The 24,427-nt window shown below is 35.9% G+C and overlaps 1 protein-coding gene and 1 long non-coding RNA gene across 4 annotated transcripts; one reads left to right on the top strand and one right to left on the bottom strand.

The window, feature by feature from the left end:
- Positions 1-9,814: 9,814 nt before the first annotated feature.
- LOC108195786 (uncharacterized) lies at positions 9,815-12,530 on the bottom strand. Of its 3 annotated transcripts, XR_010285948.1 has the most exons (8): positions 12,283-12,530; positions 12,101-12,188; positions 11,944-11,995; positions 11,715-11,840; positions 10,913-11,009; positions 10,449-10,785; positions 10,153-10,345; positions 9,815-9,933 (listed from the first exon to the last, which is right to left on the bottom strand). It is a non-coding gene; the product is annotated as an uncharacterized LOC108195786 (long non-coding RNA). The 3 variants fall into 3 exon arrangements; XR_001801613.2 differs by lacking the exon at positions 11,944-11,995 and having other exon boundaries at positions 10,153-10,218; XR_010285947.1 differs by lacking the exon at positions 11,944-11,995.
- Positions 12,531-20,931: 8,401 nt separating this feature from the next.
- LOC108193789 (putative serine/threonine-protein kinase-like protein CCR3) lies at positions 20,932-23,654 on the top strand. Its single transcript, XM_017360609.2, has one exon. The coding sequence runs from the start codon at positions 21,044-21,046 to the stop codon at positions 23,420-23,422; it is 2,379 nt and encodes a 792-aa protein (XP_017216098.1). The 5' UTR covers positions 20,932-21,043; the 3' UTR covers positions 23,423-23,654.
- The last annotated feature ends 773 nt before the right edge of the window (positions 23,655-24,427 follow it).

Here is a 24,427-nt window from a genome sequence, read left to right on the forward strand (position 1 = left end):
AAGATCATATACGTATTCCAATTTATGTTTTTAATTTTTATTTTAAAACTAGCCTTTAACCCGTGCGAAGCACGTACGGGTATAGAATTCGTGATTTATTAGTTATAATTTAAATTTTAACATCATCTCATTAGTATTTTAGAATTGATGAATTGGATTTTAACCTGATTATATTTACCAACTGATTATATTTATTGGATGACTACAGATTATATCAATGTCGGTTTATTATAATATAGTATATAAATAATATTTAAAAGAATAATGGTGGAGTTTTTATCTTGTACTACATCTCAAGTGTTTGTAATTTAAACGGTATAAAACTTTTTTTTTTTTGTCAGGATCTACATACTCGTAGATGAGTTGTATCATAGATACAATAGCCGCATCAGGGATTACTTTCATCCAATAAAGTTTATCATCTAACCGAAAGATACGCAAAGATATCTCCGGACGTTTAGATAATAAGACTTTAAAGTCTGATATAGCCCGTGCCTTGCACGGGAGCTTTTTAATTATTTAAAAATTTTTAAAATATATTTTAAATGGTGTGAAAAAAATTATTTTATAATAATAAATTAAAATTATATGTATCATGTCAAAATATTAAATTCTTTCTATCAAATTTTAAATTATTTTAAGTAAAATATGTGACGCCAATTCCTATTAGATTATATAATGTGATTTAAATATTTTTCTAAAAATTTTTATGGTTCGAGATTAAAATTGATAAACACAATTTGTTTTGAATTAAGAAGATGAATTATAAACATGCAATAACATGGTAGAATTTGTTTTGGATTAAGAGAAAGTTTTTGTATTCGTTCCTCACATAAATCGGGCTTATTAATTTAAAAATATATTAGATAAAAATAATTTTGTGACGGTGCGATTTATATGATTCTACAAATAAAATTGATAGAAAATATTTATTTTGGATTAAAAAAATCATAAACACATGAAATACAGAATTTGTTTTGAATTCAGGAAAGGAATTATAAACATGCAAGTAGATATCAGTTGTCTTATGAAACAGATGTTATTTTTGTTCTAATCTAACGGTGTTTATTTGTTCAATATACGATCCGATGGATAAAAATAATTTTGTGACGGGTGCGATTTATACGATTCTACAATTAAATTTTGTAGAAAATATTTATTTTGGATTAAAAAAACAAAAAACACATGAAACACAGAATTTGTTTTAGATTCAGAAAAGGAATTATAAACATGTAAGTAGATGTCAGTTTCCTTATAGAACAGAATTTAATTTTGTTCTAATCTAACGGTGCTTATTTGTTCAATATACGATCCAAAATAAGCTTTTGGACCATAGGACCATGCGACCAAATTATCCCCCTTACGCTTATTATATATAAGTACATAATAACTAGCGTAAAAGCCCGTGCGAGGCACGGGCCCGTCATTTATAAATAATTTTCTATACAGTATATTTTGATTAATAGTTCAAATTTTGAATTTTTTTTATAAAATATTAATTTTATTGAATTTTTAGATATATTTTTTACAATAAACTAATATCCATGATAACTGATTCAACATAACTGACAAATTTACATATAGCTCGAATTGACACTGTAAAATTGCATATGAAAGAGGTTTATATTGCAATTTTTCAGCGTGTTTTTCAATCAAACATAATAAAATGTGTTTATAAACGATAAAAATTATAGGCGCGTTTAGGTGAAACATATAAACAAACCCATGAAATAGTAGAATAATTAAAATTGATTTAATATGTTCATGTGCCACGATCATTAAAAAGAGATAAGTTCGAACACTGATGGAAATAATATATAAAACATGCTTATAAGAGGTAGCCAGGCAGCCATATAGTTAAGATAAGCATAATACTCGTTGATCCTTATTATTTTTCCCTCTCTCTATCTTTCCTACCCCCTCTTTTTCATGTAAATCTCTATATATTTACATATCTTACTCATCATATCAGTTATCAGTTAGTGATACATGGATTATCAGTCGGTCGTATTAGGGATAATATATACGAGATTCAAATTCGCATCAATAATACAATCAATCAAATTATGATAATCAAGCCTAATATACTCAAGCACCCTCTCTCAAGTAATACCCAAGTATACATCTTGAAAACATATATAATAGAGAAAATATGATCATGTATATAGTCATCTTAAATTTATCCAAATCTGAATCTATTTCTAAAATACCAAACTCCAATTCCGGAATCTCTAATTCAGACCAGAATACAATTATTATTCATATATATTTAATAACATCGAAGTCCATGCTATTATTATAATGAGTAGATACCTAACACGTCGATAAACTGTTAAATATTCTGTTGTTACCATATGATCGGAGTTTATCGATATCTAATGGACTTTTTTATATAATAATCTATATATGTTTATTTTTTTTAATAGTTAACTGTTGGAATATATTAACTAAAATTCGATTAATTTGATCGGTAACTCGACTGAGTAGCCGGACACCGAGCTGGACATATTAGTTGGATGATAACTCGATTTTGAGTTTAATTCGGATAAAACTCAACATAACTTGAGTCAAAAACTTCTTTTCCCCGTTGGAAATTTTGTTATTTTAGTTTCTATTGACACTCCCTCTTTGAGATGTGTTCTTCGAGATTTTAATTTGAGAGGAGTCCTCTCGTTGTAAATTCTTTTTTCTTGGTATAAAATTTTACAAGGTGTAGCCCTCATTTACCAAAAGAATAGATAAATCAGGGCAACTTGGATTATACATTAAAATATTAAATTGAAAAATAAAGAACAAGTTAAAAACGGAAAAAATCTCACATGATAACATAATTATCTAACATTTGTAAAATTTTATATAATATTATAACATACACTATAAATTATTATATATATATATATATATATATATATATATTTATATATATATAAATATCTAAAATCAATTTATAAATATATCCATTTTTTTAAATGAGTAATTTTCAACTAATATGAGTATTCGTTATTCAATAGGCTTATCAAGTCAAATCGAAATTCAAATTTTAGAATATCAGTTAGCTGTTAATTTACTTGCCACTTGAGTGTTGAGGTACCTTCACCAATCATATTCTTTAGAACCAACACTAAGTTAAATCGAAATTAATTTGAGGTATATGCACATGTAAAAAATTATATTTTTTTGATAAAATGAGAATCAAGAGATCTTAATTTAATAGTTATGATCGTAGAGTTTACATGAGAGTTAGTTTAAATATCTGAAGTTCAAATCACATATTTCATTTTTTTTAATGAGCGGTCATAAATAAGTTATAAGTGAAAACTGTAATTAAATGGATATCAATATACTTATATAAAGGAGAAGCGGGGGGGCGTGTAGGTGGCGCCTCTCACATCGCTCCGTTCTATTTTTCTAATTTTTTGGATGAAAAATATCAAAAATTCAGATTATTTAATTATGGGAAAGAGTAGCACAAAATCTCTCTGCACCTATAAATACCCCTATTTTGGATCATATAAACACAACCTCTTACCTCTCTATAATGATAGTTCTTTTGCTCGATTTCTAATTCGGTGGTGCCGTTCTTTTTTTTTTTTTTTTTTTTTTTGCTAAATACGGTGGTGCCGTTCTTCTGCAACGATAAGCGCAAAACTTCACTCTCACTCTCTGACGTTCTTTGGCAAAGTAGCTCGACTCCATAAAAGTCCAAAAGAAGTGAACTCTAAATGCACTGACTTCACAGAGACTCATCACCTGTTTCCACCACTTTGCTTCAATAAGGCGATAAAAGAAAGCTACTATCAACATTCGAAACTAGAAAACTACTATGACTCGCACGCGTACTACTACTGCTCCTGTCTTACCTCCTCCTCCGGTCTAAGAACAAGAGAGCTAACACGTACTACCAATAAGGCAATAAGAGAATTCGACTTTTATACAGTATTAAAAAAATAAAGGTTGCAAAAGGAAGTTATAAACTGCTATGTGGGAGTCGACAATCAATATACTTATATAAAAGAGAAGCGGGGGGCGTGTAGGTGGCGCCTCTAACATCGCTCCGTTCCATTTTTCTAATTTTTTGAAATTTTTGGATGAAAAATATCAAAAATTAGAATTAACTTTTTTAGTTTCAGGTATATTAGAAGCAAATTTCAGAATCTGATTTTGTTTCAGATTATTTATGGAATATAGTAGCTTGAAAGTTTTAATTTGATTATATTTCAGATTATTTAATTATGGGAAAGATTACCTTTTTTAGTTTCAGGTATATTAAAAGCAAGTTTCAGAATCTGATTTTGTTTCAGATTATTTATGGAATATAGTAGCTTGAATGTTTTAATTTGATTTTATTTCAGATTATTTAATTATGGGAAAAAGTAGCACACAAGTCTCTCTGTACCTATAAATACCCCTATAGATTGTAGGGTTTTGGATCATCTAAACACAACCTCTTACCTCTCTATAATGATAGTTCTTTTGCTCGATTTCTAACTCGGTGGTGCCGTTCTTCTACAACGATAAGTGAAGGATGTTTATACAGTATTAAAAAAATAAAAGTTGCAAGCAAAGGAAGTTATAAACCGCTATGTGGGAGTCGACAAATCCAAACACGGAAAAAGAATATAGTCTTGATATGATATTGATGTATGATATTAGTAAATTAACTATTAGTGATGTATATTTGTTGGTTATTCTTTTATAATATTTGTTTTGTTCATCAGACATATTTGTTGTTGTTAATTTTTATATGATTTACTTTGTATACTGGAAAAAATTATTCATACATAATCTGTTTGCTCCATTCAAGCAACTTTTAAGTGAAAGCTGTTTATACAGTATTAAAAAATAAAAATTGTTACAAGCAAAGATAGTTATAGACCGCTATCTCACTGATTTAAGTTAGATGTTTTTGTGCACAATCAATCCAAAAAATTTGGAGGAAGGTGATAATATAAGAACATGATTACTTTTAAAAAAAACACAAATAAAATTAAGATTCGTCGTGCTTTAAATTGTTAATACGTGTATAAAATTATTGTCATTTTTTTACCATGAATTATATTCTAATTTTGTAATTTTATATATTGGTATTGGTATTACATCAAAAATTTTATAATATAAAATTTATTTTATCTATCCTACAAATATTAATTTTGAGACATTAATATATATTTATAGACAAACACAAAATTATTTTATTCTACAAATATTAATATTAAATCATTAATATATTTTTTATAGGCCGCCGGAACGCGCGGATTCTCAACTAGTTTATTATGTAAATGTATTAATTACTAATACTTAATATTTCAAGTACAATAAATGAATCACCTATTGGTAATTTTGTAATTACAATTAACATAGGGGTATAATGGATATTTCACAGCCATTTTATTTGCTCTTTTTGCCCTTGGTTGCCATTTAATATATAGAAGTAGATAATATATAGTATAGATGTTATGACAGATATATGATTAGTTTTAATTATATTGTTAATGTACATCTAGTAACACTTTAAAAATTTAAGAATCCATCGTCTCTTAACTTTTCATTTATGAATATAATATTAGTTTCCCTCTAACATTTTTTTCTTTTTACATTTCCCTCACATTTATATGAATAAAATATGAATAAAGATCAAGTATAAAGAGGAGCAGGCGAGTTGTCATCTTTTTCTAATGTATTAAGTCACTAGAAGTCACATATATATTATATTTTAAAGAATGATTTATGAGCCCATCGGAGATGTTCCGACAATTTGTAACTGTTAGAAAAATTGATTAACGTGCACTACCAAATTCAGGATAGGATCGAAAACATAAAACAATATTAAATTATTTTACATAAAACAAATTCTTAAATATTCATGCATTTTTTCAGGAGAAGAAAATATGGCCAGCCTTATAACCTTACTCTGTATTCTTCTCTTCTTCTTGGTCTTTACTGAACACTGGAGGAGCATATTTTTTTTCTGCTCTATCCTTTTGTTTTCTGTCCTAATTTGGATTTACAATAATAAAAGATAAAAGTCTTGATTAGTTATTCACAAATCCCTCATTGAGGTCATTGTTAACTTAATACAAGTATTTATTGATCAATGTTATCTTATACCTATTGAGGGGATTTGGGATAGGGGACATGTATTATAATTTATATGAGAGTTGTGATGTTAATCCGCATCATATGTGCATCCCTGTTCCTCTCTCCCTCCACCCCACACTCATTTTTGGTCTTCTATTTTATTTTTTGTCCTAATTTGGATATGATTTGGTTTTCTGCATAATTTGTTATTAATTCTGCAGACTTTATTATTAAAAGAGGCAGCCTCATTCATCCTGCTAGACCAAGTTCTGGATTATATGGCCTAGATTTCTATCCATAACATAATCTGTTTTGTGCAAGATATAGCCCGACAGTGTTAGTAAGCACTAGGTTACATGTATGATCAGGGAATCATGCATTATGATCTGAAGCCTGAGAGTATAAAGTAACTCATAAAGAATTATCAGAAATGTGAAATGAAGGACAAAGATTTTGGAAGTTGTTGCTTTATGACTGATGACTTGTTACTATATGTACAATTTCGATCCTCCAAGGCTCCTGAGATCATTGTGTCGTGGGTATTTGTATAACCAGAAGATCGACACCTGGTCTCTTGGTTGTATCCTGGCTGAATATTACTCTGGCAGATTATGTACTAGTTTTACATATTTCAATTAAATTGATCATTGTTGCAAGCTTCACTCTATATGCAAGGAACTTTCTTCCGAAATTATCATTTTACAACCATTTTACTATATTTTTAGAAGCAATTTCATAAGAATTATCTGCATCATCTGTGATTGCACCAGAATCTTTATCCAGATCATAATGCAATCACAAATTCACAATGCAGCTATTATCAGGTTCTATTGATGTAAAAATGTTATAGAATGGGCTGGACAGACAACTCTTTAACGAAAGACTATAATCTTTATCATATTACTGAGGTTGTACGACTGTATATATATGACTACGCTATTAGTAAATGAAAATTGCAAAAATCCACTGACTTCACACATCTGTACCAACATAAGCTCAAGAAAACCTGGCTGACCGTAATTGTTATATTCTTCTAACTTGTGGTTTGCATAACGTAATGATAAGGCCATTTTTGTATCTCCCATGAGATAAGGCCATTTCTGTATCTCCCATGTGTCTCTTTGCTGTTCTTCTTCTTCTCGTCGTGTGGTGCACCTGCTAGGGTAGGGTTCCTGCAAAACAACGCTCGATCGGTGGTGGTGTCCGATTCGCGCCTCCGGCGTGACAATCAGTCTTGGTTTTCTAAGAGAAGAGAATTAGACTAGAGATTAAGGCTTACCCCATTACTCTCTTGCTTCTCCTATTTATAACTGGTGAGATGAGTGCGGCTCCTGCATGGCATCACGTGATCTATGTCGTGCCACCCGGCTGAGAGGAGATGACGGGCATCCAAGGCTCGATGTCCGCCTCAAGACCTCGGACAGCGGGTTGCGGGATAGCGGGCTGCAGGATGGATCATGGGTGACGGAGTTGGCGGGTATTATCTGGTCTCCGGGGTGGATTAATATTATATTTAAGGAGGCCCCTATCACCCACAGAGACAGGTGTCACTGATTTAGACAGGTCCTTATCATTGCCCCCCTGCTTTCTCGTGATGGCCCTTGGGTCAGAGCGGGGAAGTATATGAATGTGTTGTGAACAAATGTTTGTTTTTACGTTGAAGTCTGGCTCTTTGTTTTAGCAGCACGTGCTTCCAGTCATGCCCCCCGCCTCCGGCATGGCGGATGACGGACTTTTAGTTGGTGCTCACGGCTGCGGGTTTCTCAAGTCAGGGGTTGATGTCGGGTGTTTTCTAGTTTTAACGTCACCTTGGCTGCTGTTTTGCTGACGTATACACGAGTCCACATGTGGCTGGTTGAGGTGGTCCTTATCAGATGCCATTCTTGACTTGATGTGTGACTCTTATCGTATGAGTGTTGAGAAAACTTGTTGGTACGGGGACAATATCAGTTGTCGCTACCAAGCGTGCGCTGAGGATGTTTGAGCTTTCATAAGTGGGTGGATCCCCTTGTTTACACCCGTTGTCGCGAAGCCCTCAAGAAATTGCAAGAGCGCCATCATGCTGAGAATAAAAGTAGTCGTCGCTGTAGGGATGTCATGGCTTCCTTATATGAAGATTGGTTTGAAGAAAAGAAACAGAAGTCTTTCTACTTTTCCGTTTGCTCTTTGTTTTAGTCTTTCTCGTTCCACGTTGTTTTTATATTTGTTTTGGTGTACCTCTGCCCCCCCCCCTAGTGGTAGGTGGGATGATGCCATTGACTGGGTCGAGGGTAACATCGCGGCTACGACTTATGGAGTGATGAAAGAAATGTGTCAATGGTGGGGGAATGGATCAGGAGTAATTTTGTGGGTGGCCTCTGGCGTATAGAAGTGTATCGTGTGTATTTATGGTGTTGCCCCCCAGCGTGTATAAATATACCGTGCCTGTTGATGACACGTTGTGATGAATGTAAGCACAGTAAGTTGTCAAGTTGTGGTGGTGTTTGTTGCCCCCTGTGTGTAAAATGTATTAATTGTTAATGTTGTTGTGGCGTACTTAAGGCTTGTTTGTCTCCCGCTTGTGTGTTTGTGTGCTTTGTGTTAACATCATTAGTTTGGTGTGCTTTCATCTTTTTGTGTCTGGAATGTGTATAGATCCTAATGATGATGTCCCACTAGCCGCGAGGTTTAATCGGAGAAGGGGTACCCCCGGGTTGGTCAACAGCGGGGGATGCCCGACGTTGACTAGTAAGCGAAAGGGTGAGGGAGAAGAAGGCAAACAGAAGGCTTTGGATGCTCTATCGAGCTTGCAGGGGGTTGCCGAGCTTAGTAGGAAATTATCGGAGGTGGAAGGTGTACGGGATAAAACGCATGGATTGTTTCCGGGTCTGGAGGAAGAAAGAAACGGGCGATTGTTGGCTGTTGTTATTTCGAGGGAAGATATTGTCGAAGAGTTTCGCGCGAATGAGGTGTATAAGCAAAAGATGATTAGTTCTCGGGTGGCGGCCGTTACCACATATAAGGGTTGTGAAGAGTTTTGATGAAGAGTTGACGCGGGCTGCGGAGTGAGGTGTAGCGGATTTCAAAGGTGGTCTAGAGTCTGCTGATGAGCGTAAGCGGGTACGGGGGTGGCACTACTAGAAATCTGCTAATACACATCAGTTAAAAACCGATGTCCCGGAGAATTGTAACTGATGTTACTGTGGGCGATGTTAAAGGTACCCGTCTTTAACATCAGTTATTAACTGATGTCTATTGTTGGATTTAACATCGCTTCTGTCACCATAAATGATGTATATTATACTCTTTAACATCAGTTCTGTAAGCTTGGATGATATCTATTGTACTCATTTACATCAGTTAATAACTGATGTTAAAGCTTAGTGCCTTTAACATCGCCCACAAAGACATCGCTTGAATTTTTTGCTTACATCAGCTAAAAACTGATGTCTATAACCTTTAACATCACTTCAACTTTAAAGAAACTGATGTTCTAATATTTGATTAACATCATTTATTTACTCATTAACTGATGTAATAACATTGAGTTAACATCATTTTTATACAACAAAAATACCAAACCAAGAAAACAACCAAATCAACAAATCTTATTAATGCATATATAAATCAATTGTACTCTATACATTCATCAAATTTCAATCTCATCTACTACACATCCATCAAATACAATATCGATCAACTATTACACATCCCATCTAATCTAAATATCAAGTACGTACTGATACATTCATATATTCGACAATTCAAAAACAATCAAAATAACTAGATAGATAATTCATTGTTGAAACTAACTCTGTGCATTATAATTTCCTCGGCTACACAGATTGCTTTTTGGACCCTGTGATTGTCGCTTTCCTGCCAAAATTTGGTTCAAGCACATTAAAACACTGAGTGTCAAATAGTATAGGTTCTTTTGGCTAAATAAAACAAAAGTAACCTTTACCATCTAAAATATACAGCAGATTATGGATATACTTTGCATTTCAGCATCTAAAGCTTGCATTATATATGTTTTGCAGTTGTAATTAAGTACTCTGTTGGGCTAAGAAAGCACTCGAAAAATGAAGACAATACCTTATTAGCATGGTGATCGTTGATAATTGGCTGAAAATCGACCTGATTATCATAATAATCTGGCACCTGATTAATTATATATAGACTAGCTCATCAAAAGGGAAGGAGTACACTTCTGTTTCATAATACAAAAATACTGAAAAAGTATTTTTGTACCATCACCAGAAGCTCATGGCTCTTGGCTCTGATCATTCTTGAAGTTGCATACAGAAAGATGAATAATAAAGATTGATAAATAACACGAAACATAGTAAAAAGGAAAAAGAAATGGTTAGGAGGGAAAACAGAAGACTTACAGATTGATCCAGAATAGGTATAAGAGATTGTAAGACCTTTGCTACATTGAACTTGATGTTGGGAACTCTAGAGAAAAAAATCGTAAAAAGCATTAGATTAATTCCAAAGTGAATGCAAGTGAGAATATGTGAACAAGGACTTTCCAACTCCCGATATGTTACTCTTCGAAATATTTGATATCACATTCTCCTCGAATGCTTTTTTTAGCTTCCACACAACAGAATACACAGAGTCTGCTTTTTTTTCATTACACATGAACTTCAGATGTTTTTGTGCAAGGAGGAGAGATCCCACCCTATCAACTTTCTGATTAAGAAGTGAAGCTGAACACCAGCACTGAAATAGAAAAATAACCAGCACAAAAATAATCATACAATTCACATTTGATATGAAAAATGAAAAAACAATTGAGCCAACAATATGTTTTATATTATTTTTAGAATTTGATGAGAGATATTCATACCAGAGATATGAGCCTGCAATATGTTTTTGTCTCTACTAACTTGATGATTAGAAACAACACATTCAAGAAACCGTTCTGCCAGACTTTTGATGTCATCCTACATATTACACAAGTCATATGTTTAAAATATGATACCATGTACAACCAATCTTATAAATACAGCAGAAATAGGTATATCACCTTTCCAATTAAGAAATCCAATAGGTTGTCAAACATGTGTGGTAAGTCAATGGCTTGTTTAGAAGACAATTTTCTAGTTGTGATCTATTGGTAGATAGAAGCAGGTGAAACATGGATAACATATTTGGTGAACCAGATTAACATAACAAAGTAAGACCTATTTTATTCACATTAAATATAAGTTGGCTGTTTAATAAGGGTGACATCTTCATCAATGCTAAGGACAAGAAGTTATAAAGGAAGCTCTTCAACTTCACATTCTACATTCTGGTACATGGCGTCTAATAAGAATGACCTGATACTGTTAGACACAGAATTAATTATGTGCTTGTTCTTCCCTCGGTCTGTTCTATACCGTTGACAATCTAATATGTTCAAGTAACTACTCCATTTGTTCTTGCTGATTTAAATTCTAAGATTTGAAGTGCTGCTTATCACTATGTGGTAGTTTCTTAATTCCGAGAGATAAATTAGTATGCTTAGTTCATTATATTATATCTCGGATATTATATACAATCCTTGGTAGAGAGATTGTATATAATACGGGTAAAATAGTACTACAATTAGCAAACCGCACACTTCCTTCTTCACATATTGGATAAGTTGAATTAGGACATAATACCTGCAGCAATGCAGCACCAGCAGGCAGCAACATCCCCGAAGTGGATGCAAGTGCCTCTATCAGTCCAAACAACATAAAGAGAAAGTGCATCAGTCCCAGTTACAAGAACATTTCTAAATCCAGCGCCTGCAAACACATTGCAAGTTCATTTATCAGCAAACTTTTTTCTACGCACTAAAAAAGTTGACATATTAGACCATTGCCAAAACACAGCTATAATATTGTTTACCACGAACATAAGAAAGCCCTGATACGAGACCTAAAATGAATCAACTACAACTCTACAAGCACCAGTTATATCAAAAGCAGAGGTTAAACTTCAAGGAACCAGAGAATAATAGAAAAAAACATAAAAACAAACAACAATCAGCTTTAAGCCATTTTACCATCTACATCAACTCAATTAAACACCATCTACATACATACGCCTTCTTCTTTCCTCCTTTCTTTCGGGTGGAAATCCTCTTGTTCATCCTGCGAAAATTATAAATGTCATTCTTTTCAATTCAAACCCACACTTATATGATAATCGAATCAGTAGTGAGATACCCGACCAATCAAAGCTTACCAACCCAAGAAATAAGCTTCCAATCGACTGATTAATCTCAAGCTTCGAGCACTCGAAATAGAGCAGTTAGCAGCAAGATGCACGGGGAAAGAGATCGGGACTGAAAAAGTAGGGGCGGAATCGAGGTTGTACAGCTCTTGAAGCGCCTGAACTCGGACGGAGATGGTGAACGCGGTGGAATTGATGTCGCCCTATTTCTAGGGTTCTTGAGCTGAGAGAGTGTGTCGGGAGGTTTTTATTTTAATCTGAGTGTGTTGTGAGTGTGTGAATGTTTTGTATGTGTTTTATGTTTTAAATTTGTTTTTGCACTCAAACGAATATTAAATGTTTTAAGTTTATTTTGATTATATAATATTATGTTTTTTTATTTATATTTGTAATGTGTTGGGTTGTAATGTATTGGGTGATTTTAATTTATGTGTGTGTAGGAGTAATTTTAATTAGTTAAATATTTATATTTATATTTATTTTTAATATTTAAAGTTATAATATATATGATTTGTGCATTTTAATATTTTAAAATCATATATATATATATGATTTTGTATTTTAATGATTTTGATTATAAAAATATTTATATATATGTGTTTGTAATTGAATTATTTTATTTTAAAGTTTTATGTTATGAATATTGGAGGGAGATGAAATTTGTTTAAGGGAGGGAAGTTGAAATTTTATAAGGGAGGGAAATTCTTGATAAGGGGGAAATGAGGGTGGGAATGGTGGAATCTTTTTTTTAACACATACCTTACACATCAGTTGCATAAATAACTGATGTCTAATGTACTTTAACACATCAGTTTAAGTGAAAATGATGTTGAAAGTATCATTAACATCAGAGAAATTTCTAACTAATGTCTGAAGTGTGATGTCTATTCCACTTTTTCTAGTAGTGTGGTGACTGCTGAATATCAGGGGAGTGTGGCATTAAAACAGGCTGTTGGTGTGGAGGCGGGGAAGATGTATGTGCAAGCCGTGTAGTGTTGTCGCGAGTGTTTTAAGATAACATGAGGAGTCCGTCCTGGGTGTTTGGTGGTTTCTTTGGAGCTTTTGTTCGTGGTCGACGTGATGTGTTGCCGCTGAGTCATCGACGAAATCTTCCGGGTCGAAGCCCGCCGTGTGACAGTGTAGTAATTTTAAGGTTTGATTGATGTTGGCACGTGATGTTTAGTATCTCATACGTTTTGTATTTTTGTGTTTGAAGAACGTCAGAGTACTTTTGAACAAAACTTCGAAAGGCGAGAGGTGTATGAAGAAGGGGCAACTTTCGTGTAATTTGTGATTGGATTTGTGACTTATGTCTGAAATCGATAGCGGGTTCGAGGATCTCGACGAACAGAGCAGAACTGAACTGAACTTCCGTTGTCTGTTTGTTGTTTTGCGGGTGTTTTTTGTCGAATGATAGAGTGACTAACTAGCGGGTTTGTTGTCCCGGAGTGTCGTGTGTTTTTTGGTAATCACAGTGTTTGGTGTTGTCTCTGCTGTTAGCGGGTGTCCACATGGGTGGATGATGAGCTGGAGAGTGCGCTGGCTTCTATCCCGTCGAAAAAGACATTCTACTTTCGTGTAATTTGTGATTGGATTTGTGACTTATGTCTGAAATCGATAGCGGGTTCGAGGATCTCGACGAACAGAGCAGAACTGAACTGAACTTCCGTTGTCTGTTTGTTGTTTTGCGGGTGTTTTTTGTCGAATGATAGAGTGACTAACTAGCGGGTTTGTTGTCCCGGAGTGTCGTGTGTTTTTTGGTAATCACAGTGTTTGGTGTTGTCTCTGCTGTTAGCGGGTGTCCACATGGGTGGATGATGAGCTGGAGAGTGCGCTGGCTTCTATCCCGTCGAAAAAGACATTCTACTTTCGTGTAATTTGTGATTGGATTTGTGACTTTTGTCTGAAATCGATAGCGGGTTCGAGGATCTCGACGAACAGAGCAGAACTGAACTGAACTTCCGTTGTCTGTTTGTTGTTTTGCGGGTGTTTTTTGTCGAATGATAGAGTGACTAACTAGCGGGTTTGTTGTCCCGGAGTGTCGTGTGTTTTTTGGTAATCACAGTGTTTGGTGTTGTCTTTGCTGTTAGCGGGTGTCCACATGGGTGGATGATGGGCTGGAGAATGCGCTGGCTTCTATCCCGTCGAAAAAGATGGTTGTGGCTGAGTTTCGAGGTGGTGACGAGTATAAGCGTGGCGTTATAAAATCTCGTTTGGATGCGGTTGCAACACATCACCGTAGTAAAGATTTTGAAGAAGAATTGAAGGGCGTGGTGGATCAGGGTATTGCAAATTTTAGGAGTAGCACGGAATATGCTGAGGAGTTGAGACGGGGACGGGAAGTTGGGATAGCAGAATATCGGAAGAGTACGGCCTATAAAGAGGCTGCGGGTGCTGAAGCGGGGAAGGTGTCTATGTGAATATTGGAATGCCGGGGATTTTTGAGGGATGACTGACGGCGTCGAAAAAAAAAAAATGGTTGTGGCTTTCTGTCCATGAATATTGGAATTTTTTGTGAAGTTTGCCCGTCAAAATCGTGGCGGGTTTGTCTCAGTTTTGTCGACCGCGGGAAATGATACGCAATCTGTGACTTCATGACTGATGATGCTCCGTTTATTATCATGGTGACCGTGTTACTAATTGTTGTGGGGGTTTCGAACATGTTTTCATCGCTTTGCGTTGATTGCGACTGTCTGAGTACATATTTTTGTCATAATTGTGTTGTAGCTGTCCTCTATTGTGATGAGTGTACTGTGTTGTCAGATGAATATTTTGCAGGCGTGTGGTCCTGTTTTTTGACTTGGCATTGAGGTGTGATGCGTATTTGTGTTGTCTGTATGTTTTGTTGTGATGAGTGTATTGTATTGTCAGATGAATATTTTGCAGGCGTGTGGTCCTGTTTTTTGACTTGGCGTTGAGGTGTGATGCGTATTGGTGTTGTCTGTATGTTTTGTTGTGATGAGTGTATTGTGTTTTCAGATGAATATTTTGCAGGCGTGTGGTCCTGTTTTTTGACTTAGCGTTGAGGTGTGATGCGTATTTGTGTTGTCTGTATGTTTTGTTGTGATGAGTGTGTTGTGTTTGTCTTAGACGGGTGGTGTGCTCCCTTGTCGTTGAGCGGCGGGTTGCGTACTCCCCGGTATGTCATTATGCATGATATTGAGAAGGAAACACTTTCTGTCGTGTGCCCATGTGTGCTGTCCATGTTGTCGTCATGTGCGTAGTGTCGTCCCCTTCTCCCGTTTGTCCAGGGGAGGAGGAGCTGTAAGGGCAGGCGGGTTCTACCGGATCGCGGGGATCATGACGTTCTTCTCGGTTGTGTTACCCGTTGACCTTGCTGTGACGGCTTTTGTCCCGTTGTGTTCAATGTTTGTTTGATATGAGATGTGTTCACTTTGAAAATGATGTTGTGGGTGTATCTACGGGGCTCTCGTTTGTTTGAGGACCTTCACGGCTTCCGCTTTCATGATGGATCGTGAGGCTGCGGAGTAAACCTAGGATAGTGTGTTCGGTCGTTTACTCATCAACTCGCATATGCATTACCCGCAATCGTACGGGTTCAGACCTCGTCTGAGGTGTATTGGAGCTTTAGTTTCGGTGACCACCTCCACTTTGTCAATGGCTCGTTTGAAACGTCTGAGGTAGCTCTCAAGATCTTCTTGATCACCCTGGCGGATGGATTCTAGATAAAAAGTGTGAATCTCATACGGCTTATCGGCGCGGAATTAGGCTAGGAATTTCTTCTTGGAGTCTTCCCCGTTATCGACAGTTCTTGCGGGGAGTCCACTAAACCATCGCTGGGCGTTTTCCTTAAGGCTTGTTCTTCTTACATTCTTCTTCATCTGTTCTGTGGTCGCGATGTTCTTCAGCTCGTCCCTTTCTTTCAGATCTTCTCTTTTCTTCATCGCAGTGCTTTCGGTTCGTTCTTCACATCTCGGCTCGGTGTTTGTCCCCTTTATGCCGGGAATGTGATGTGTTCTGCGAGGATACCGACCGAGAGAAGATGGTCCACTCCCTTTTGCTTCTCCTCCCGCTGTCTCGTCTGGTTGATGGCCTTCCTTTCCTTTTGAGTGAATTCTCTTCTGCGTCGGTGTTTCTGTTTTAGGTCTGCGACCATATGCCTTAGGTGTCTGGCCTGTCTTGGTGTGTGCCCTGTCAAAGTTATGCCCGGAGTTGTTTTCCGGTGAGGGGGTGACGTTGTGGCCGTCGCTTGGATAGTCTTCATGGTTTGATCTCTGCAGCTTGGAGCCTTCGTCTTGATGGACCTTCTTATCCCGGAAAGTATCCGTTGTGGGATGTTCGTCACCGTCTTCGATGCCTCGACCTACTATAATGTTTCGACAAAAGCTTCAAAACTGAAACTGTTGGGTTTTTCGATGTGGTTTTCTTCTGGCGATTTGTAACTCAGGGAAAAGGTCAGGGGAGGAACTTCCTCAAAATCCATCCCCTTCCTGGCGCGCCAAATGATAAGGCCATTTTTGTATCTCCCATGAGATAAGGCCATTTCTGTATCTCCCATGTGTCTCTTTGCTGTTCTTCTTCTTCTCGTCGTGTGGTGCACCTGCTAGGGTAGGGTTCCTGCAAAACAACGCTCGATCGGTGGTGTTGTCCGATTCGCGCCTCCGGCGTGACAATCAGTCTTGGTTTTCTAAGAGAAGAGAATTAGACTAGAGATTAAGGCTTACCCCATTACTCTCTTGCTTCTCCTATTTATAACTGGTGAGATGAGTGCGGCTCCTGCATGGCATCACGTGATCTATGTCGTGCCACCCGGCTGAGAGGAGATGACGGGCATCCAAGGCTCGATGTCCGCCTCAAGACCTCGGACAGCGGGTTGCGGGATAGCGGGCTGCAGGATGGATCATGGGTGACGGAGTTGGCGGGTATTATCTGGTCTCCGGGGTGGATTAATATTATATTTAAGGAGGCCCCTATCACCCACAGAGACAGGTGTCACTGATTTAGACAGGTCCTTATCACGTAATACAGGAGAAAGATCAACTCGAAAGCATAATCCTGAGGAGTCAAAACTTGAGCATCATCTGCAGATGGCCGATGCTGAATTTTGACAGCTTGTAGTTTCTTGTAGGCATGAGACCAGAACCCTAAATACAAGTAGCATGGTAACCTGGTTAAATGCACTGCCTTTTCTTGCCAGTTCCCTTACAATAATTTTTCCTAGAAGAATTAGAAAGAGTTTTTCATGTCTTTAAAAAAGTTTGATCTATATCGTTCTAGGAGCCAAAAAAAATTCCCCAGTTCCTGATCCTCATTTATCAGTTTGAGGGTGTGGAAGTCCAGAGAGATAGATTGAAAACTGTTTTGAGTGTGCAACAGGGGACTGTTATCTCCTTGGCTTTGTATCCAGTCAAAACTGATAGTTACCTGTTTCAATTCTTGACCTCCTGTCATTAGCTAAAATTAAATTAGACAAAACATAAATAAGAGCCCTGAACTCTGCACTCTGCATAATTGTAACTGCATCAACAAATACTTTTAATTACATATATCTTGTATGAAGAATATTACATATATTTTTCAACTTTTTATATATTCTACAAAATAGACTAAAAAGAATGTACTGCCAGCCCTGATATGTTCTAAATATAGATATGCATATACTGGAGCTGTCATTACAAAATTAGACTTAGACATGAAATGTTTTAAGCACAGACCCGTTATTAATAATATATTTCCACGAACATCGGATCCGCTATGTATTCGTTTCAAATAATTATAAAAGTATTGTTCGAAGATACGACAAATAAAAAGTAATATAATGCTGCATTTTATTTAGCAGAATGTTTATACGTGCTACTAAAATACTCCACTGTCCTAACATTTTTTATCAAATGAAACAGAAAGTAAGAAAGGTGATGTATGATAACCAAACGGGGCCTAAAGTCAACGTTGGTGGACTAACCAGTTGTCTTCATTGTCCTATATGTCCAATCATATTTTATCTGTTTTAGCCGTTTCACTCACCTCTCTCCCTTAGTTGTACTTTCATTCCTATCTTTATTGCTATCTCCATACATCAGCAAAACCCTATACTCTAATTCACGCTACAAAACAACAATTAGCTGGAGAAATTAGGAAAGGTAAATTTATTAGCGAAATTCTATATATAATTTTTTTTTCCGGGTAATTCCATATAGGAGTTTAATTTGGTTGTGCTTTCACTCGGTGGCGGAACCAGAGGGGCTAGGGAATGCTAGAGCCCTCTCTAACAAAAAAAAAAAACAGTGGATATTTTTTTTCCAGCCCCCACTGAGTTAGTGATGTCAATATAATTTTTTAGCCCCCGCTAAATTATAAATATCATAGAGAGGGATTTATTATAAAAAAAGAAAAGAAAAGGCACTTAGTCTAAACTATATCATGCATGTTGAGTACTTTGTAAATAAGAAAAATAATATAAAATATAGTTAAGAGGGAGAGTGTGCTCCTAATTGTTGAGGAAGCAAACAAAACTCCTAAGTTTTTGAAAAGGTGCCGAGCTTGTTGGAATTCATTTCATATCTATATTCTTCAAATTTTGGCTAAAGAGCTCATATGAAGAAGCTTTTGGACATGCTTTCATAAGTTATACGCACACATTGACTTATTGAAAGAAACCGTTTTACAGAAAAAACATACAGAAAGAACCATAGAGCTATGGTAACTGTTTATCAAAAGATGGATAACTGTTTTACAGAAGGAAACATAGAGCTACTACTTTGTATTGGCTCTTTAGATCCTAGGAATTAATTTTCAAGTTTCAATAACTCAAATCTGGTTTGTCTTTGCACAATTTCATCCGATGGATTTCTCTTTACTAGATCTGGGGTTGTTATCAAATCAGTTAGACAATTTTATCTATGATGTGAGAGCGGATATAGATTAATTTGGATTTTAAAGTATAAGAAATCTTTCTGCATGATAATGATAGATAAGAAACACAAACACACTACTTATCCCTTAGTTTATCTTGAAAAACCATTATTCATGCTACAAAACAACCATTATTGGACAAATTAGGAAAGGTAAATTTATTTGATGAAGTTACATATATATTTATAATTTTGTGGAAAAAAGTTATAATATATTTTCTTTGTGCCATAATAATTGTGTGCTTAGATTATTGTGTGCATATTTTAAAATATATTAATTGAATGATTATACTATTAATATTTCAATCCTATTTTATTTCAAAAAATTAATTAGTTAAAATCATAACAATAATATGATTTAACTAATGCGCATAAAATGAATATAATTTTATTATTATTTATAAAAAAAGAGTATCAAATTAATTTAACAAAGATTTTCGCCAAAATAAAATATTCAATTTTTAATATATTTGATACTATTATTCGGTGAATAGTATCCTAAATATATAATATCAACTCAAATCGCCCCCTGTCGAATTGATGTCCCCCTGGATATCTTAGACAATTTTTCGATGTTTTGTATAAATACTTAAAATAATTTTTTTACCATTTTTCTTTTCAATATGATTAATATTATAAAATTAAAAAACAATATTATATAATCTCACATATAAGATATAATTAAAATTAAAATGATATACTTAATTATTATGTAAAGCAAATCATAATTTAAAATTATTTTAAGATAAATATTTTATTCCTCATCCGGAATCTTGTACTCATCTGTCCCAACAGGTTTTTTACGTTATTTTTCGGCATTTATTTTGAGATTCTTATAAAATATAAGTCAATAATTTTTAAAATTTTTTTTATTCAAAACTTACCAAAAATATAGTTAATGGATCTCATTATTTTTCCTCTTTTTCCTCTCTTTTCATACTACTCTTATCTCACTGTCTCCTCCTGTTCTCTTTTTCTTTTTCATTATTTTATATATTTTTTAACGACCAAACCAAACATAAAAGATTGACCGGATAAGAGCAACTCCAATGGGCTCTCTAAACAAGCTCCTAAGTCTAAATTTTAGGAGTATATCAAAATTTAGTGCTCCAATGGGCTCCTAGATGCTCTTTAAAAATTTAGGAGCCTACTCCCTCTCCTTTCTTTTAAAGAGCATCTAGTAGCTCTTAACTCAATATTATATTAATTTTCCTTCAATCCTCTTTCTCTTTTAGTTAACTTTTTCCTCTCATTTATATAAAATAAATATAAAATGTGAATAAGGAGTCAAGTATAAAGAGTAGCATTGGAGTTCTCACGTTTTCTAGTGTATTAACTTACTAGGAGCCACATTTTATATTATTGTTTAAGAAATGATTTAGGAGCACCATTGGAGATGCTCTAACTATGATATTATATTTTATAAAAATATGTGAACAATAAACGTTACGCAGTAAACAAACAGAAGACATATTCCTTCAGAAAGAAAACGAAAAACAGACAACATATTTATCATCTTGAACTACCAATTGACCAAAATACATCATATTGAATTGTTATTATTACACTACTAGCAGTTAACCAGTCGTATTAACGGATGTTTTGAGATATAATTGTATCATCATCACAGGAGCTAAAACGTCAACCAATTTGCTCGTAATTTCCTCATAAAATTTAATCGCACGCGGACAAAAATATATATCGAAAATAAAACGACATAAATATAATATACTGATTCCATTTCTAAAAAGTGGTTGACACAATATAATAATAGAAAATAAATCTGGAAAATATATATTGTTACCTTATAATACAAGCTGCTCTGTTTCTACAAGTCCACCGGTTGTCCACTAATGAAGAGCACGGGCCCTGTTTCAAACCCCACTTCCGGCCACTCCTAAATGTCGCCGCTGCAATTCGCCGCCGTATTTCTATTCATCTCCGCCTTCGATGCACTCGGTGCTGCCGCCTCCACACTCGCCGTCAGCTACGGCGACGCCAATACTGTCTGCGGCATCGTCGCCGAGCAGAAGAAACAGCGGATACAATGCTGGCGACAAAATCGGACGGTGGACATCTTGCCGGAAGTGTCGTTCGAGTCAATTTCCGGCGGCCGGAATGTGTTTTGCGGCGTACGGTCCGGCGGGTACAGCTTGATTTGCTGGAACTCGACGTTTGTGCCGAAGAGAATTTACTACGGTAAAGACGCGCTGTTGACGAATTTAACCGTCGGTGATGATCAGATATGTGCGCTGAGTGATGGGACTCCTAATTTGAAATGCTGGCGGGACGACGACGTTTTGGCTAAGCTTCCGGATAAATCGGCGACTTTTTCGGGGATCTCGGCTGGGTTAGGGTTTACTTGTGGTGTGTTGGTGAATAATACAGTGACTTGCTGGGGAGGTAATGATGAAAATGATACTATTTCTAATTTTATTGAAAATGAATTTGTTGGTTTGAAAATGTTGAATATTGTTGCTGGTGGTGAATTTGCTTGCGGGTTTAATTTATCGGGTTTTTTAGTTTGTAAAGGAAAAAATGATTCTGGACAATTGAATCTTCCTATGTCGAATTCAGGGTATGAGTATGAGTATAATGCAGTTGCATTAGGATTCAAACATGGTTGTGCTATAACGAGGATAAATAATTCTGTTGCTTGCTGGGGCGGGAAAGGGGAATTCAGTAGTAATGTCACGGATGGGGTCTCATTTGTGTCGATAGTTGCTGGATTTAATTATACGTGTGGATTGAGTGCGAGTAATTTTTCTGTTATTTGTTGGGGGCCAGGGTGGGATAACAGTTCGTATTCCTTAGGGGTTGAATTGTCGTTGCCCAAGATTCTTCCCGGGCCTTGTGTTGAGTCGAAGTGTGAGTGTGGTTTGTATCCTCAGTCTCAAACACTTTGTTCGGGTAATGGGGATATATGTAGGAGTTGTGACTCGTTAGAGTCATTTCCTCCGGTTTCATCGCCTGTGGTGTATATTCCGTCGCCCTCTAAAGATTTGAAAAAAGGATTCTTGATATTGGCTATTGTTGGATGTGTTGGTGGTTTATTGGCTATTTGTACTGGAATTTATTTGTTATGGACTGGGGCCTGTTTCGGTCACAAGAAAATTCATAGTTCGGTGCAACCAACTATTACTAGAAATAGTTCCAACGCTCAGCATTCGAGTACCAGTCCACCTTCGAGGTCATCTACTATTAGACGGCAGGGTTCAAGAGTATGGGGTCGTCAGAGGAGTGGAACCTCAGGAGTATTTAGTCGTCAGAGGAGTGGAACCTCCGCAAAGCACGCGGATAGGGCAGAAGAATTCACATTTGCAGATCTTGTAGCGGCTACAAATAGTTTCTCCCTAGAGAATAAAATCGGTGCTGGGAGCTTTGGTATTGTCTACAAAGGTAAATTAGCGGATGGACGGGAAGTTGCCATTAAAAGGGGAGAAACTGGTACAAAATTGAAGAAGTTTCAAGAAAAAGAAAGCGCTTTTGATTCGGAATTGTCATTTTTGTCCAGGCTTCACCACAAACATCTGGTTAGGCTTGTTGGGTATTGTGAAGAGGGGGATGAGAGGCTCCTCGTCTATGATTATATGAAAAACGGAGCACTTTATAATCATTTACATGACAAGGACAATGTGGAGAAGAGTAGCAGCTTGCTAAATTCTTGGAAAATGAGGATTAAAATTGCCTTAGATGCTGCACGGGGCATCGAATATCTCCACAACTACGCTGTTCCTTCTATAATTCATCGGGATATAAAGTCCTCTAACATACTCCTGGATGCTAATTGGACTGCAAGAGTTTCTGATTTTGGATTGTCATTAAATGGTCCAGAGTCTGATCGTGACTATAGACCAATGAAGGCAGCTGGAACAGTTGGCTACATTGATCCAGAGTATTACAGTCTAAATGTTTTAACAGCAAAAAGTGATGTTTATGGTCTTGGAGTCGTGTTGCTTGAGCTTTTAACCGGCAAGAGAGCTATATTTAAAAGCGAAGAGAACGAGGGGACACCAATAAGTGTGGTGGACTTTGCAGTACCAGTTATCATGGCAGGTGAACTGATGAAAATCCTTGACCCTCGGGTCGGACAGCCAGAGCTGAATGAAGCAGAGGCAGTAGAGCTGGTTGCATACACAGCAATGCATTGCGTTAATTTAGAAGGTAAAGAAAGGCCAACCATGACAGACATTGTTGCTAATTTAGAGCGTGCTTTAGCTTTATGTGACGATAGTCATGGCAGCATTTCTAGTGGCCCTATTTCCATTATTTCACAGTAAAATCCAGATCTGTTTGGATCAGAATTAAATCTTTTTAGTGGCTTGGGTCCAGAAATTTATTGGATAATTATCTGTATATAGCTCTTCACTGTATAGTGTAGGAAGCTAAAAACTAACAAGATCTTTAGTGTAGGATGTCATACTGATTTTCCTTTGTTAAGAATTGATAGGCATGGCACACACAATTTATTTTGTCAGTTTGAAATGGATAATTTCATCTTTACACACATCATTTATCTTCCTCAGATGTTTATACAGTATGTCTATTATAACTTATTGTGCCCGTGGTGCTACAGCTCACTAGCAGACTTGGCATAATTTTTTATTCGAAAGGAGTGTTCTTGGCATAATTTGTTTATTAGAAATTACTCTGTTGAAGATTCGGTCTTGCGCATGCGTAATGGACTTGGATCAATTACAACTCAGGTCAACTCGAAGTAGCATATGAATTGGCACTAGGGGTGAGCAAAAAAAACCGAAAAACCGAAACCGATCCGAAAAACCGAAAAACCACACCGAAAAAAACCGAAAAAAACCGTAGCTCAACCGAACCGACGGTTAACCGAACCGACGGTTACGGTTTTACACCTAAAACCGAACCGAAAAACCGAACCGCTTATATAATATTATATAATTTATTATATATTATATATTTTATATAAAATAAATTATTACATTGGTATTATTGGTATATTATCTGCTAAGCAAGGAACTATCCACCTCAACTATAGTTACAAGTCACCAAGTTACAGTATTTTGTTATATTTAAGTAGAGAGAGTAGTAGAGTAGTTAGTAATTAACATAATTTCCATAAAGAGATACTGTGTAACTAAGTCTTGTAGTTAATTCTGATAATTTCTAAGTAATGCAAGTTCGTTTCCTTAAAAAAAAAAACACTGGGCTGATTCATACTTTACATTTCTGGATCATCTTTACATACCGTAATAGTGCTCATCTACTTCATTTCGATTATATTAATAAGTATTTATATTTTAAATATTTTC

The sequence above is a fragment of the Daucus carota genome, chromosome 7 (assembly GCF_001625215.2).
Source record: "Daucus carota subsp. sativus chromosome 7, DH1 v3.0, whole genome shotgun sequence".
Taxonomy (NCBI): Eukaryota; Viridiplantae; Streptophyta; class Magnoliopsida; order Apiales; family Apiaceae; genus Daucus; species Daucus carota.